The sequence below is a fragment of the Lissotriton helveticus genome, chromosome 3_1 (genome assembly GCF_964261635.1).
Source record: "Lissotriton helveticus chromosome 3_1, aLisHel1.1, whole genome shotgun sequence".
Taxonomy (NCBI): domain Eukaryota; kingdom Metazoa; phylum Chordata; class Amphibia; order Caudata; family Salamandridae; genus Lissotriton; species Lissotriton helveticus.
In genome coordinates, this window is record NC_136061.1 from 386,314,879 (window position 1) to 386,332,643 (window position 17,765).

At 47.3% G+C, this 17,765-nt stretch overlaps 1 protein-coding gene across 4 annotated transcripts in view; it reads left to right on the top strand.

Moving 5' to 3' along the window:
* LOC144822507 (serine racemase-like) overlaps nucleotides 1-17,765 on the top strand; it is a 211,229-nt gene that overhangs the window by 191,439 nt on the left and 2,025 nt on the right. For all 4 annotated transcript variants that reach the window (XM_078680129.1, XM_078680124.1, XM_078680125.1 and 1 more), the window contains one exon: nucleotides 16,615-16,824. In XM_078680129.1, coding sequence (XP_078536255.1) covers nucleotides 16,615-16,824 — 210 coding nt within the window. The remainder of the gene's footprint in view (nucleotides 1-16,614; nucleotides 16,825-17,765) is intronic.

The window sequence follows — 17,765 nt, forward strand, 5'->3', positions numbered from 1 at the left end:
GTACAATATAGGCCGTTGGCCAACATATCAGTGGAGACATTGCTGTTTGACATGGTGTACCAGAGTGATAATACAAAAGAAATCATAAGAACAAACTTATAAGAACATTGCTGATCTAGGCATCCGAACCACAACCCCCCCCCCCACACCACCTAATATTTAGTGTTAGATATGCTTTATGTGATTGTATTTAGTATCAAAGAGCATCATTATGACATAATTATTCTCATTGTATGATGGTATCCATGGATTCCACCTCCGGTAATTCAATACCCCTGTATGCAGCCTATCGCTGCCATATCTTTTAGTGTTTCTTTGGGCAGCCTCTAGCCCGAAACACAGCTATCTCCATCCCTATCCACCAATCCAGAGTTTTTTCCACTTCCCCAAGGGCGGCGGAGGCTACTCTTCCAGAACTGAGCAATATCCGGCTTGGCTAATGAAAGGCGAGTGTTGTTAATACCTATTACCTCCAATGCCATCCATACTATGTAATAATAGGATTTTGGGGAGCACTTCACCCAAGCAGACCAGTATTTTACTCCAATATGGCTGGAGAACTGGGCAGACCCACACTGTATGCAGGAAGGTACCTCTAATTGCGCTATCACTTTTTCCCGGGGGAGAACTAGAAGGAGGGAAACGGGTGAAAGTAGTGTGTAAAGGCACAGCCAACGCCAGCCACCAGGACACTTGCCAGTATTGTGTGCGTAGTTTTTAGTTGTAGTGTACATTAAACTATTTTTCTTCTTGAAAGTAAAGCACTGGGTTGGGTAATCACTTTTAGCGCTGCTGTTCGTTAGTTGATTCCTGAGCTCGAGCATCCACACGCCACCTGTCTTGGAAGCCGTTGACTGCTCGCCATTGCTACCAGTGGGAGTAAAGTCCTGAAGGGGCTGTTCTTGGTCCTGTTTTACAGAGCCAGAGTACAACAGAGGCAAATTACCACAACCCCTTTGCTTGAGACCCAGAAGCCCCTGCTTGTCCCGTGCACCCCCTAGATCCGTCTGACAGTTTTCAGAGAGAAGGCAGTGACAATTGACCCTGATCCACTGTTAGAGCTCTGTTAAGATAACAAGTTGCTCTTGTCACTTTAAGAGCAACTTGTTATTCACGAGCGTCTGTCACGGGCGATGTGTATGTTTAACTTCTTCCCTGCATTCTGCCGTTCTCGTCGTAACTCCTGTAACTGCTAACTCAGGCAGTTACTACGAGAGCGCCGAGTCACTGGTTGTGGGCTGCTTGCTTCCAAGCTTGTTCCTGAAAATAAATATCTTAAACTTCAACTGCTACGTTTCCTGAGAATTGTTCACTTCTACAGTTGGCGACAATGGACCTCGAAGCAGCCCACCGACCAAAATTGTAATTTATGGAAAACTTTTAATAGATGAAACCTACCTTGTGCTTCACTCCGACGATGGCTTACTTCTTCGGCAAAATACAGCTTTTTATGCTTTGATAACTTTATTTCGGTCGATGACCATAAAAGCACAGGTAAAATATGTACATACAATAAAATACATAAATAGTTAAGAACCAATAGTTAAAACATTATTAAACAGTCAGTTATCAAGAAAGTGATCTTCGTTAAAATTAAATTTCAGTTAATCAAGGTGGACCTTCTCCGCCACGTACCGTGCAAAAAGCGGGAGACCAAAAACACAATTACGGGAGAAGTATCATATTTTAAAATTCTAACAGCTTGAGCACAATGTTTTAGTCCCAGGTTCCTATATAATGGTACCAACCAGGCTCTCCAAATTGTGCTATAATCCGGGCAGAAGAAACAAAACATGGGCAATGTCTTCTTTGCTATTATTACAGACTGGGCAAGTTCCCTCCTCCTGACCTGCCCATTTGCAGGTCAATGACCCAAGTGGCAGGCTGCCGTGCCTGAGTTGTGTGTATAGTTTTCTTGCTAAGGGAGGTTCAATTTGGTCCAAGAATTCCTCCCTACTGGGCACAAGTTTTACCTGCAGAAATTCCAAAAACTTCCTGCCCATGTTTGGCAGGTGTTGCAGCAAACTTAGGTTATAGTGCCTCAGACAGGCCAGCAGCTCAGTTCTCCGCAGCACAGGGCAACTCTCCGCTGGGGACTCCCATATTTGAGGCATTCCTATTCGATGGGCAGTAGATTTAATGTGGAGCAGCCATGGTACTTTCTTACTCTTCAACGACCCCCAGACAGCAGCGAACTCAGCTCTGTAGTCCGCAAGCTCAGGTACTGTCCAGAGCCTTCTCCAATACAGGAGGGGTCGGGCCGCTACTAGTTCAGAGATGGGCTCCACGCCTAAGTCGAATATCAAGGGTAAGAGCGGGGTACTTTGGGGTAGACCAATCGTATTTCTCATAAAGGCCCGTTCAACCCTAAGGAGGCTTATTATACTTGAATGTCCCCAAAGTTCAGCACCGTAGGTTACCGCAGGTCTAGCTTGAGCACTGTAAATTTCAAGCACTGGGGAGACTGGCTTAAAATGTGTTGTTCGGTGGAACTTACCAATGCCCCCTGATATCTGTGCGAGCTTTAGGGTAGATTTGGCTACCTGGGGGGCCCCAGCCAAAGTCCTCAGTTAAAGTGACCCCCAGGTATACAAAAGTTCTCACCCTTTCGAGCGGGGTACCATTTAACGTAGGGCTAGGGCGGGTGCGTTTCGGGGGACCGAAGATCATAAATGTTGTTTTTTCTAAATTAATCTCGAGTCCCCGCGAGGCGCAGAATGAAACAAACCCGTCCAAAACCCTCTGGATGCCTGTTGATGTTCGCAACAACAATAAGGTGTCGTCTGCGAACATCAGAGCAGGCACACTCCCTGACGCCAGCCAGGGGGCGTCGCTATCCCTAACTCTATTTAGTTCCCCCACCAAACCGTTTATATAGAGACTAAAGAGCGTGGGAGCCAGGGCGCAGCCCTGGCGTACGCCTCTAGAGACTGGGAAACGTGCGGATAGTTCCCCGTTCTTCCCGCACCTCACCCGGGCATAGTTCCCTTCGTGTAACCGCTTCAGGACCTCCAAAAGGTAGAGAGGAAGGCCAAGATCTTTTAAGGCCCTCCAAAGACTCTCCCTCGGCACAAGGTCGAAAGCGGCCCGCAAGTCAACGAAGACCAAGTAGAGGCTGCCACCCTCAATACTTATGGTCTTCCAATAGAGGACCTGCAGCCTGAAAAGTTGGTCCATCGTTGAAATCCCAGATCTAAAGCCAGCCTGAAGGGTAGTCATTACTTCCTGTTCCTCCGCCCATCCCAGTATTCTATCCAGGAGTATCCGGCCCATCAGTTTCTGGGCAGTGTCCAGGAGACTTATGGGTCTATAATTTGACGGCTCAAGAGGTGACCCCTTCTTAAAAATTGGGACAATTTCGGCCCCCGCCCATGTATCAGGAATCTTTGCCCCCCTGTAGGACTGCGTTAAATAGTACGGTTAAGTATGGAGCCCATATCTTTGGCTGGGAACGGAAGAGATCACCTGGTACCCTGTCGAGGCCTGGCGCTTTGTTAGGAAGTTGTCTACTAATCGCAGTCTCCACCTCCTTGGCCGAGATACTCTCACCACTTCTCAAGGCCATCCTCATCTCGGTGTCCCTGTGTTCTAGCTGGTATCCCGTGCCCGAGGCCCTCCGCAGTCGACACTCGTGCGGGGGGTCTTGGGCAGGAGAATTCCAGGAGGGACCTTCAGGCTCTGGAATCCCAGACCTATCTAGATGGTCACTATGACCGATCACAGGGCCAGTGTAGAGTGCAGCGAAATGCGCCTCCCACATTGAGGGGGTTATATTTGGTAGAAGGGTCCCCCCACCAGCGTTTGCACCAGAATTTACTAATGCCCAGAATAGTTTAGCATCTTTAGTCGCAAGGGCACCTCTGAGTTCTTCCCACCTGTCTTCTTCCCACTTTCTTTTACCCCTAATCAGCTCCTTTTTGTAGATCTGTCTAGCTGCCCTAATATTCTGTCTATCTTTAGCCTTAATCGCCGCAAGGAGCTCCTTTTTCGAGTTCCTACATGCATCGTTGAACCAGGGGTATGTTTTTGGAACATACTTCTTAATTCTACTTATAGGGTAGAACACATCCCCTAGTGCCTCAACCAGCTGTTTGTGCGTATCTAACGCCTGCTGTCAACTAGGCGAAACACCCATCTGCTCTATAAAAGGAATAGCGAGTTGGTAGATTTTGGCAAGCTTCGAGGTTGAGTCTACAAGGTGGGGCCACTTCACCCTCCTTCTATTGTTGGTCAGCATAAGAGGAAGTGTCGTCAAGGCAGGTATGTGATCAGAAGTGGTTAATCCAAATGACCCAGGTTTAAAAGTTACTACCAGGGCATTGTGATCACTGTCCTGTCTTTGGATGACCCTGAATTCTTTCAGCTTATCCCAATTTTTAGCATCCACCATTAAGTAGTCAATGATGGTAGTTTTATTTGCCCGATTAAAAGTTGCCATTTCTGGGCGGTCAGGTTCCAGTCTCCCATTGCACGCCCGCAGGGATGTCGCAAGGGAGAAGCTTTTTATTTGGAGCACAAAAGGTGTCCACGCCCTAACGGGGGCAATGTTCGGGTCCGGGATATGCCATAGTGCATCTACCTCATCTTGATCACCCAGTTCTATACTGCCCAAAGGTTCGAATTGGCAGTTAAAATCCCCTCAAAGGATTATTGAAATAGAGGGGTCTAACCCTTGGATAAAAGAGTTCAGGGCTCTGAATGTAGCCGATTCCTGGCCATTCCTAGATGGCCTAGAATAGGTGTTTATTATTGCTACTTGTGGTCGGCCTGGAGGTTGTATTAGGATACACTGAATATCCGGGGATTTTGTTTGGATCTTGGTAACTTGGATTCCCAGGTGAGTTCCTATCCAGATTGATAACCCGCCTGATGGACGGCCTCTGCCTGTAGATACTGCCAAGGTATCAAATGTTGCAACGGTCGGCCTCGAGCTCTCTTCTAGTGCCCATGTCTCTTGCATCAGCCAGATGTCATATGCTGCCATAAAGGTAACCCACTCGGGAGTAAGCAGCTTATTTTTTAACCCGGCAATATTCCAGGAAACTACCTTCAAACATCCTTCCTCTGGACTTACTCGTCCTTCGACTTCCCTAGTCTCCCTGGTGCTAATCCTTTTCCTTTCTAAGTTAACAGCTTCTGGAGCTTCCTTCGGCATTTGGGGCAGAATATTCTCTTTTGGTACCCCTGTGCTTCTGTGTTCTACATTTGTAGCCTCTAGGGGTGGGGTTTCACCTCGAGTAAGTCAATCTACATCTTCCAGGGCACTGAACCTATTCCAATGTGGCTGTATCGGGGGTAGTAGACCATAGGAAGACATGCCCTGCCTATATACCTCCCCATTTGTAGTTCTATGTGATATGGGAAAGCCCCCCCTATTAGTGTGTGTGGGTCTTGTACGACATGGTTCCAGGCTGGGGGTGGGATAGAAGTACGAGAGGTGCAGAGGGCATATTTGCGTGTCTGAACTATAGTGCGGGGCATTACAAATATACCCTACAGCAGAGACGTCCCTGAAATTCAAAATTATCACGTCAGCGGCTACAGTCTTTGTGCTCCTCCCAATCCAGCCCACTCTTCTTGCTGACAGGATTTCCCCTGGACATTCCCCGGAAGGGGTCTATTTACTCTGAGCCACTGTATGCACTTATTTTTCAGCTCAGTCTCCCTTTATCTTTTCCCCTCGGTTAACGGTGGAACTCATACGAGTGCCACCACATAGGATTGAGCATCGGGGGGTAGATTAATTGTTGGTGGTTGTCGGGGAATGGTTCTAGATGTTTGACTTTGTTTTGATGGTGAACTAATGCTGTTCATCACCTTGTCGCCCTCTTTTGACTTTGGGTAGTCTTTCTCATTAGATTTTGGCATGTTACCTGCTGCTTGGGAAGACTGTTTTTGAGGGTTGGCCCTTTGCAGGTGTTGGGGCGGGGCGTGCGTGGCCTTCTGGGAAATTGGTGTAGCTGCAGCGTTAGTGGTCTGTACTGGGGTGTTTTTACTTCCCACTACTCTATTTCTTGGAGCGCTTTGGGACGATGTATCAATAACTTGGGGTACAGAGTTTATCACTTGTTTAGCAATCTCAAAAGGCCCACCCCCTTTTGAGTTAGTGGCAGCAATAAGTTTATCAAGTTTTGAAACCAGAGGCTTGAGCTGGGCAACAATAGTCCTCTCCAAGGAAGCTTGTGAGTCGGCAACCATGTTTGTGACCCAGCATGGTATTCCTAGTGTTGGGCCATTTGTACTGGTGGTCGGTGTCACCAAGTCATGGTTTGCCAATTTATTATTACCCACTTTATGTATAATATTACCTCTCTTTTTTCTCACGCACGGTTTACGTGCAGCTGTCCTTTTCTCCGGGGAAGGGGGCGATAGAATAATTGGTTGCTCCTGGGCGGCTGTCGGGGTCTCAGCGGGCAACTGGCTGCAGGACAAGTCTGGAGCCAGAAATGAGTTGGTGTCCAAGACATCAATCGTGATATCTGAGGTGTCTTTTCCCAGGGTTTGCATGCCTAACGTTGGGGTTATCGATAGCCTCCTCTCTGTATTCTCAATTGCGTTTACCACTACACCGATGGTCTGTTGCAGCATTTTATCGATAGCTGTCAGGGTTGGTAGAGGTTGTGGATCGGTGTGAGATCGTGTCGCAGGGGTTATAGTTTTAGTTCCCCGTTTATTCATTTTGGGAGTGGGATGTTTCAAAATCAGTAGCTGCTGGAATACGTCAAAAGGTCAGGTGCCCCACCTCAAGGTCTCCCGCTGCGCTAATCAAGCACTATGCAGATAGAATAGAAGTCGGTTTTGACCAAATAGAAACAGTACCTTTATAATCTTCAGTAGATGGAGAAAGGGGGGTGTCCCATCCCGTCCCGTCCTCTTCCATCCCCTGACGGCCACAGACGGCCCGCCCTTTGCAGAGGCTTCGCTCGGCGTTCCGCTCGCGTTCCGCTACGCGCCCAACGTGGTGTTAAATAGTTAGCGTAGAGGGCGGGGGCGTGGCTTCCAGGGGGCGCGGCCAAGATCTCTGTGGCTGTGCAGGGACTCCTGGTCGAACGAGTCCCTGCCTGTCGCCACCCTTTGCAGCACACCAGTAGCTCCTCCACTCGTCCCTGGTCCTGGCAAGCGGCAGCACAAGCCCCTCGCCTTTCACCGCCCTGCGGCACCCGCGAAGCGGGTGCGGCGAGAGGTAGCGGTTTTTTTGGCGGTACCCATCAAGCTTGAGGGATAAAGGGCAGCCCAACGGCAACAACTACAGGTCAGCTCTCCCACCTTGGGCTTAGGTTCGTTTGATTATAAGGCTCAGCTGGGCGGGGGGCGTTGCTTCCAGGGGGCGCGGCCAAGATCTCTGTGGCTGTGCAGGGACTCCTGGTCTAACGAGTCCCTGCCTGTCGCCACCCTTTGTAGCACACCAGTAGCTCCTCCACTCGTCCCTGGTCCTGGCAAGCGGCAGCACAAGCCCCTTGCCTTTCACCGCGAAGCAGGTGCGGTGAGAGGTAGCGGTTTTTTGGGCGGTACCCCAGGGCAGCCCAGCAGCAACAACTACAGGTCAGCTCTCCCACCTTGGGCTTTGGTTCGTTTGATTATAAGGCTCAGCTGGGCGGGGGGCGTGGCTTCCAGGGGGCGCGGCCAAGATCTCTGTGGCTGTGCAGGGACTCCTGGTCTAACGAGTCCCTGCCTGTCGCCACCCTTTGCAACACACCAGTAGCTCCTCCACTCGTCCCTGGTCCTGGCAAGCGGCAGCACAAGCCCCTCGCCTTTCACCGCCCTGCGGCACCCGCGAAGCGGGTGCGGCGAGAGGTAGCGTTTTTTTGGGCGGTACCCCTCAAGCGTGAGGGATAAAGGGCAGCCCAACGGCAACAACTACAGGTCAGCTCTCCCACCTTGGGCTTTGGTTCGTTTGATTATAAGGCTCAGCTGGGCGGGGGGCGTGGCTTCCAGGGGGCGCGGCCAAGATCTCTGTGGCTGTGCAGGGACTCCTGGTCTAACGAGTCTCTGACTGTCGCCACCCTTTGCAGCACACCAGTAGCTCCTCCACTCGTCCCTGGTCCTGGCAAGCGGCAGCACAAGCCCCTCGCCTTTCACCGCGCTGCGGCACCCGCAAAGCGGGTGCGGCGAGAGGTAGCGGTTTTTTTGGCGGTACCCCTCAAGCGTGAGGGATAAAGGGCAGCCCAACGGCAACAACTACAGGTCAGCTCTCCCACCTTGGGCTTTGGTTCGTTTGATTATAAGGCTCAGCTGGGCGGGGGGCGTGGCTTCAAGGGGGCGCGGCCAAGATCTCTGTGGCTGTGCAGGGACTCCTGGTCTAACGATTCCCTGCCTGTCGCCACCCTTTGCAGCACACCAGTAGCTCCTCCACTCGTCCCTGGTCCTGGCAAGCGGCAGCACAAGCCCCTCGCCTTTCACCGCGCTGCGGCACCCGCGAAGCGGGTGCGGCGAGAGGTAGCGTTTTTTTTGGCGGTAGCCCTCAAGCGTGAGGGATAAAGGGCAGCCCAACGGCAACAACTACAGGTCTGCTCTCCCCAAAAGACAGCGCACATTAAGCCTCTTGAAGATTTGGCCCTTCCCCTCTAACGTTGTGATGCTTCGCGCATGACTAGAGCGGCTTGCCAACTCATTTTGGAGAAATTTGGGTCAATGCGCGCTCCGTAACTGTCAATGGAGCTGGTTGCCTAGCAACACAGTCTTTCTTCGTCTTTTCTCCGTTTCTGGACCAATTTCTAAGAGACTATCGTCCCATTTTCAATGCGAGGAGAAATAAAAATGCAGTAAGACTTGCCTGCACTTTGGTGACAGGCACAACATTTATTTAATTTATTTGTTCATCGAATTTGACATTTATGAGGCTGGAAACAAAAGAAATATTACTAATTATTCATACTCAGCACATTTATGCATTTGCCTGTAGTTTCAGTGACAGGCACATTTCAATAACATTTAAATGATAAGTCTCACAATTATTGCTGACTGGTTATTTGAAGAAAAATGGAAGGAGAGAAAATGATCACAAACATTCACCCGAAAGCCTTTGGAGGTCAAGATATTGATATGTTAGGATATTTTATAAATGTTCTCTCATGTTTGGGTAGACAAATAACTACAAAAATGTATGTGGCCATTAGAGGCCAGAAAATAATAGGATGGAAAGATTTAGCAAGATTAGGCATCATCCTACTTCCAGGAGCTGAGAATCCTATTGTTTTAGCAGAACAGTCCATTAACTTTATCGAAAGTGATGTTGAAACTAATGTTATTAATGTTATTGATAAGTTTAAAAACGTGTTTTCAGATGAAATTGGCAACATCAAACAATTCGAACACCTGATCAAACTTAAGGAAAATGCCTCTCCTGTTGTACATAAAGTGAGATCTGTTCCTCTCAGTGTTAGACAGGACCTCAAAACTTTACTTGACAAGTTGTGCAACGAGGGTGTTATCATAGCAACAAACTCATCTGAATGGGTCAGTCCGATTGTTATTGTTAAAAAAACAGAAATGAGATCCGCCTCTGTGTGGATTTGCGCACACTCAGTAAGAACATAGTTGTTGACTGTTACCCCCTACCTAAGGTACACGATTTGCTAGCAAAGCTGGGGAAAGCCAAAGTGTTTTCTTTACTGGTTCTTAGATCCGCTTACCACCAGATACCGCTTGCCGCAGAGAGTCAAGACCTAACCACCTTCATTACACCTTTTGTTATGTTGTTATGTTATGTTATGTTATGTTATGTTATGTTATTTGAATCTTGTATAGCGCACGGCTACTCATAGAGTGTCCCGGCGCTTTATTGTAACTGAAATTACAACATAACAGGCAAAAACAGAACAGAAAAGATAAACAGAAGACCTAGCTAAAAAGAGAAACTGCTACCTACAGGGTAAAGAGCCAAGTTTTGAGGCCCTTCCTAAACGCCAACAAATTGGAGGTACTACGCAGTGCCATTGGCAAGGTGTTCCACAACTGCGGAGCCAGCAGACTGAAAGACCGACCTCCAATGCGTGCCCTTATTATCCGAGGAACCACAGCAAGGCACAAAGATCCGGACCTCAGAGTCCTTGCCGGATGATAGAAGGATAGCCTTCTCTGAAGGTATTTAGCTCCAGAAGCATATAAAGCCTTGTGAGCCAAGGTCAACGCCTTGAACATTATCCGCTTCCGGATCGGGAGCCAGTGGAGTGACTGCAGTAGGCCCGAAACTCTAGCACGGCCAGATAATCCATAAATGGCCCGTGCAGCCGAGTTCTGGACCACCTGTATCCTTTGAAGCAGATACTCTGGCAGGCCGAGATAGAGAATGTTAGAGTAATCCATTCTCGATCCAATTATGGCCTGAACCGTTATTTTCCTGTGCTCCTCCGATAGTATAGGCAGGAACTTCCGGAGCATCCGAAGAAGCCCGAAACAAGTGCCAACAAGCCCTAGAATCTGGGGACGCAGAGTTAGACCGTCATCTATCTTAATTCCCAGGTTCTTGGCTATCCGGGAGGAGGCTGCAGGAGGGAACATATTCGCAGGCCACCATTTTTGCCAGTCTGGATCTGTTTTACAACCAAAAAAGAGTACCTCCGATTTATCCGAGTTGCACTTGAGGCTGTTTAGATGGAACCAATTAAAAACAGCCCCAAGGCAACCCTGGATACTCTCTCCATCGAAATCCGCTCCCTTCTGGCAGGTGAAAAGGAGCTGGGTGTCATTGGCGTAGGAAACGATCTGGGCCCCGAAAGACTCCGCCAGAGCCGCCATGGGGGTCATAAAGATGTTAAAAAGAGTCGGGCTCAACACTGAGCCCTGAGGGACTCCGACCCCTAATGACGGCATCACAGCAGAGCTAGTGAAGGCCCAGACCGTTTGTCGCCGGCCGGCCAGGAAAGATTGAAACCAGCCGAGCACCGTCCCCCTCAGACCGATCTCCGAAAGTCAGGCGAGGAGACCCTCGTGGGGGACGGTGTCGAAAGCCGCCGATAGATCTAGCATCACAAGCATCGCTTTACCACCTGAATCCAGCACCTCCTTAACAGCCTCCGATACTTCCAGAAGAGCTGTCTCGGTACTAAGATTGGCGCGGAAGCCGGATTGGGAGGGGTGCAACAGGTCATGAGATTCCAGATAATCAGAGAGCACCCTGTGCACGTGCTTCTCAAGGATCTTGGCAAAGGCGGGCAAAAGCGAAATGGGCCTGTAATTGGCCAACACTTCCGGATCCAGTCCGGGCTTTTTAAGTAAAGGGATAATCATCGCCTGCTTCCAGACCTCAGGAACCACCCCTTCTTCAAGAGAGCGATTCAAAACAGGATTCACGATGGGATTGATGACTTCAGCCATTTTAGCCAGAAATTTGGCCGGACATACGTCGAGAGGTGATCCTGACTTTAGGCCGGCCATCAATTCCCGCGATGACGTTGCGGAAAGAGGTGGAAAATCAGCCAGAACCGGGCCTACGCTGGCAAGAATGGCAGAAGCATCCTCCGGGTAACCAGATACTTCCGGTCCCTTCGGAGGGAAAGAGTCCTGGATCAGCTTAATCTTGGAGGTGAAAAAATTAGCCAAGGCGCTTATCCACGCCTCTGTAGGGGGTGTCTGGGTCTCAGAGGCACGGGGAACCATAAATTCCCTTACGATGGCAAATACCTCCTTGCAAGAATTGGAAGCCGTTTCAATTCTCCTGGAAAAATAACTTCTTTTCTCAGTGAGAATATCGCGATGATATATTTTAACCGAGGCTCTATAGGCAAGTTTTGCAGCGGGATCATATTGCAGACACCACGCTCTTTCGGCGACCTTGCACTGCCTTCGTGATACCAGCAGCACTTCCGTAAACCAGGGTGCAGACACCCGTTTTACAGCGTCGCGGTGGGGCTTCACCGGGGCCAGATCGTCGAGCCTCTCCGTGAGCCACCCTTGCAACTGCTCCAGGTCCCTATGCAGGTCCCCTGTCAGAGGGCAAGGGTGAACCCGACATGCCTGCTCCAGCAGTTCCGGCGTTACCCGATAGAAAGCCCTCGATCCTTTACAGGGCTGCCGAGCAGACGCACTAGAAGGCTTACTTGATTCCAACACATAGTACTTGACTAGCCTGTGGTCCGACCATAGAACCTGTAGCGGTACTGACATCTCAATAGAGATCGTCGAGAAGACCAGATCCAGGATATGGCCCTTTTCATGCGTTGGGCCACAAAAATATGGAGAGAGGCCAAGGGGGGCAGTCACATCCATCATTTTGACCGTATCTGCGCCTATTTCATCATCCATATGGATATTAAAATCTCCAGCCAAAATACAATGCTCAGATCAAAGCACCAGTGATGAAATTATCATCTGAAGCTCTTCAAATAAGGTGCCCGTCGGCCCAGGGGGCCTATAGACAAGAAACCCCTTAAAGGATTGATGCGGAGATAATACTATGGAGAAAGCGAGGGATTCACACCCCTTGATGCCCTCCGTAGGGATAATGGTACAGGTGGCAAGTTTGTTAACCAAAAGTGCTAGACCCCCCCTCACCCTTTCAGCCTATCTTGCCTAAAAATATTGTAGTCAGAGGGGATGGCTGCCGCAATCTCGGGGTTGGAGAGCTCTCCTAACCACGTCTCAGTCAGCATCAAGCACAATGGCTTTTCTGTTGCCAGGAGATCATAAATCTCCAAGGCATGCCGGCTAAGGGACCTAGTATTTAAGAGCATACTCAGATGCTTAATGCTATGTGACTCCCTGTCAGGCACGTGAGAACACCTTTTCTGAGGCAGCCAGCCACAATCAGGACACCGATTTTTTCCCTTATAGTGAGCTGGAAACACCTTACGGCAGGAGCCCCTCGTCCTCTGTAGGGACCGTAGCTCCAGCGCCGAATACTGGAGCATAATGATAGAAAGGGATATAAAGGCCCAAAAACAGCCTGACCAGCCCGTCGCCCTAGTCGCCTCCGGGACGCTGACGGGCGCAGCCGGGCTGGACTCTGGCGTGACTCCGGCGCTGCGATGGCGCACCCGCTGCGCTCACAAGGGAGCTATATGTAGGCGTGCATCTAATCACACAGAGCGCAAGTCCGCTCGTAGGCATCGCCCCCCTCTCAGCAAACACCACTCTAAGATGGCGGCCGATGTTTTTCCCACCCCAGGACCCGGACCCGCAACAATAGCGGTGGATACCAATTAGAATGCAGGTAAAAGGGTAAGGAGAGCCCGCGTTAAAAACAGGGGAAAACTAAATGATAGCAGCAAAAACAAATAGCCAAAAGATAGATTTAAAAGTAGGCGCGATGTAAATAGCACGAAGCGCGAGGCGCTATGCAGCAATTTCTTTACCTTGGTAGGGGAGAGCCTTGGGCCAGTCGCCTTATGTAGGCATGCATCTAATCACACAGAGCGCTAGTCCGCTCGTAGGCACCGCCCCCCCTCTCAGCAAACACCACTCTAAGATGGCGGCCGATGTTTTTCCCACCCCAGGACCCGGACCCGCAACAATAGCGGTGGACACCAATTACAATGCAGGTAAGAGGGGAAGGAGAGCCCCGCGTTAAAAACAGGGGAAAACTAAATGATAGCAGCAAAAACAAATAGCCAAAAGGTAGATTTAAAAGTAGGCGCGATGTAAATAGCGCGAAGCGCGAGGCGCTATGCAGCAATTTCTTTACCTTGGTAGCATTTGGTGCGTTCATGTATCTCCGTATGCCATTCGGTCTTGCCTCTGCGGCGAGTGTCTTCCAGAAATTCATGGACACAATTCTTGGAGACATTTCAGGTGTGCAAGCTTTTCAAGACGATGTACTCATTTTTGCGGAGTCTACAAGAGAACACAATCTTATTTTGGAAAGAGTGTTGTCTGTGTTTGAGATTGTGGGCATTACTCTCAGAAGGGAAAAATGTAGGTTCATGGTTGACCAATTAGACTATCTTGGTCATTGTATTTCAAAGGGTGGTATTAAACCCAAGATTTCCATTATCTCTGCCATCAGAGATGCCACTCCCCCTAAAAACAAGGACACTCTTTGCTCATTTTTAGGGCTGTGCGAGTATTATTCTCATTTTATTCAGGGATACTCTTTAATAGTTCAGCCATTGAGGGAACTGTTACGCAAAGAAAACGTTTTTGCTTGGTCCGATGAGGTGCAGAAGTCTTTTTCAGAAATCAAAACATTAATTACTTCTGCACCCATTTTGGCACCTTTCATCTCTGGCCAGCCTTGTTGTTTAACGGTAGACGCCATCCAATTAGGTTTAGGCGCTGTTTTGTCACAACATTTTGGAAACACGCTGTCTTTTGTCCTCTGAAAAAAATTACAGTACCATTGAGAAAGAGGCACTTGCCTGTACTTGGGCAGTTGAGAAATTTAAGACTTTTCTTTGGGGTACTCACTTTTCAATTTTCACTGACCATAAGACTCTTATTTTCATGCTTAACGGTAACGGTACAGGTAAAGCTTCAGCCAGGTTGGTGCGTATCCTATCCAGGTTACATGAGTATAATTTCTCAATCAAATACCTACCTGGTGGTAAAAATGGACGTGCATATTGCCTTTCAAGAATGCCCATTAACGATATGTCTTCACCTGTTCCTGATGAGGTAGAGTGTGTTGTAGCTCTTGTTAGTGACATTTTGGATGAGAATTCTTTTCTAAAGCGTCATGGTTGTCTGCACTTAATGAAGACACTCTTCTTCAAACTGTCATGTCTTACATTAAGTTGGGATGGCCTCATGAGAGAAACCTTTCTTGTAATATCAAACCCTTTGCACAGGTTTCGGATGAATTATCTATTGTTGATGGATGTTTATTGCAACATGATTCTTTAGTTCCTCCCAAACATCTCAGATATTTGTTAATTAAAAAATGTCATGAGGGCCATACGGGTGTGTCAGCCACCGTTCAAAGTTTAAAACAATTTTACTGGTGGCCTGGTCTTGACTCTCAAGTAAAGATGTGGATTTCAGAATGCAGCACTTGTTTAATCTCCGACAAACATTGGAGAACTTTTGAACCAAATATTCACATGGTTCCCTTACCTGATTTACTTTGGGAAAAACTTGCTCTAGACTTTGCCTGCCCCTTTAATCTCCTTCCCGCAAGCAAAAGACATCTTTTAGTTTTATTTGATTATTTTTCAAAGTGGGTATATTTTGATTTTGTGTCGTCTCCTGACACCAATACCGTCATAAATTTTTTTAAAGGAATTTTTGATGTTGAGGGTCCACCCAAACAAATTGTGACAGATAATGGAACGTAATTTAGATCACATCAAATGTTAAAATTTGTTCAGGATCTAGGTATTAAACATTTTACTGTTGCACTCTACTCGCCTTCTTCAAACGGTCTTGTTGAACGCATCAACAGATTTTTGAAGGAGGGATTTCAGACTGCTTTGTCTGGTGGTTTTCAGGTGGAAGAATTAAAAAAAAAAGATATGGACCTATCATAACACTCCTCATAGTACCACAGGAATTTCTCAGAGTTTCAACAGAGTTGCTTGTTCACATTTGTGTCCTCATTGGGTTAAAGACATAACCAATGCCAGTGTAGGTTCCAAAGATGATTTGCAAAAAATTTAAGATGCTGTGAAATGCAAACATAATTCAATTTCTTTGTATCATCAAGACTCTAAAAACACAAAAGATATTTCATTTTCAGCTGGTGACTGGGTTTTGGTTAAAAAACCAAACAGGGTTAAGAAAGGAGAGTCCAGATTCACTCTACCTGTCAAAGTCATTCAAGTGGCTAAGAGTGCTATTTTATTCAATGGAAGGGTATGGTGGAATAGAAGGAATCTTGTAAAGATCACTCATGATCAAGCTTTAAAAATGTTCTTTGCTAAAAAGAAAAGTTATGTTTCAGAATTGGATGGAGAAAACTCTGGCATGGACTTCTTTTGTGACAATTTATCTCATGCATCATTAGTTAGAGACACCGTTTCATTCAGAGATTCTGTATCCAGTGATTGTCCTTCTGATTTTACTCCAACCACCACTTCATGTCACAGTTCTTCAGCTACTTTGCCATCATCACTCAACATTCACTTTTCACCAGTTTCCTCTCACAAACCACATCGCAATGATTCTGTACCCCATAATTTCAAATATTTTATTTAATGTAATTACCTTGTTATGCATTATGTTTTTGCCTATGTTTACTCATTCTAACACATTTTCTCTTATTGTATTATATTTTCTTATTCATTGTAGTTTCTTTTCTTTTCTTTCTTTTCCGTCAAAATAAGGGGAATGATGTTAAGATAACACGTTTCTCATGTCACTTTAAGAGCAACTTGTTATTCACGAGCGCCTGTCACGGGTGATGTATATGTTTAACTTCTTCCCTGCATTCTGCCATTCTCGTCGTAACTCCTGTAACTGCTCACTCAGGCAGTTACGACGAGAGCGCCGGAATCACTGGTTGTGGGCTGCTTGCTTCCACACTTGTTCCTGAAAATAAATATCTTAAACTTCAACTGCTATGTTTCCTGAGAATTAGTCACTTCTACAAGCTCTTATCCTCTACTTTTGGTTGGGTTCACTTCATGAACAGAGACTGCATGTTCATTGCTTTTCCCTCATTGCCATAGTTTCCTGTTTTTTCACATCCTCTGACACAGAGAGGAACTCCTTCTTGGCCTCACAAGTTCATTCTTTCCACAGGCACTGAGGCCAGATGTTAAGGTGTTCGCGGCTGAACCCAAGAACGCAGATGACTGCTTCCAGTCAAAGCTGAACGACAAACTGACTCCCAATCCAGCACCCCCAGAAACTATTGCTGATGCAATCAAGACAAGCATCGGAGTAAACACCTGGCCTGTAATCCGCAGTCTGGTGGATGACGTGTTCACAGTCAGCGAGGAGGAAATAAAGGTATTGACTGGGTCATCTAACTTTGCCGATGTGAGTAAAGAGACCAGCCCCAAAGTGGTAGAGGCTGAGGTACAGCAGAAAAATGTGTTGCTGTGCTGAAAGAGGACAGTATAAGTGTGTTTCTAGCACACTTCAAACATTCACTTGAAAAGAGAGTGGTCAGCATAATTGTTATATGGAGTTGTCCCATAACAGTCAAGGAGAAAATTCACAGAATTGTGAAAATAGTTATGTTACAATCCAAAAGAAGTCCTTTAGCCATGAAGTAGGTTATAAGTAAGAGGTTTCTTAAGCTTAGTTACAGGTTTAGATGGTAAGTAGAAGATAAGAAGTTTAGCCCCACCAGGAGCAGCATCCTTGACACTAAGCCCACACACTACAACTGTCTCTCTGTCAACCCAGGGAACAGGTAATTAAGGGAAAAGATGCAAAGCAACAGTACAAGCTACAACATGTTACTGAGTTATTTTCACGCTTGATATTGGCAATTGCCCCACCCCACTCCAAGAACCAAATAGCGCCTCTTCTCTGGTGTTTGTGGGACACAGTTAAAGCCAATGTCTAAGCCAACAACGCTGTAGTAAACCAAACAGTTACATGTGGATTTAAAACTGTCCTTTATAGTATACTGTACAAAACAGGAAATTTGAGTGTCCTCTGCACTAAACCAACTTGGAACCTCGATGCATTGTTAGTAATGAGGGCAGTTCCTATCAAATACAATTAGTAATAATGTGTGTTTTATAGCATTTATTACTGCGCCTCTGCTATATTAAGCCTGTATATAGCCTCTTTTATCTTTAACCAGTTTAATGGCACACTCTGGATTCAATCGGGAAGGATGAAAGGCTTTAATGGAATTCAAACTTATAACCTGTAAATCACGTTAGAAGTCAGTGGCGAGCTGTAACTTTTTGAAACATTTTGTTGTCATTGTCATC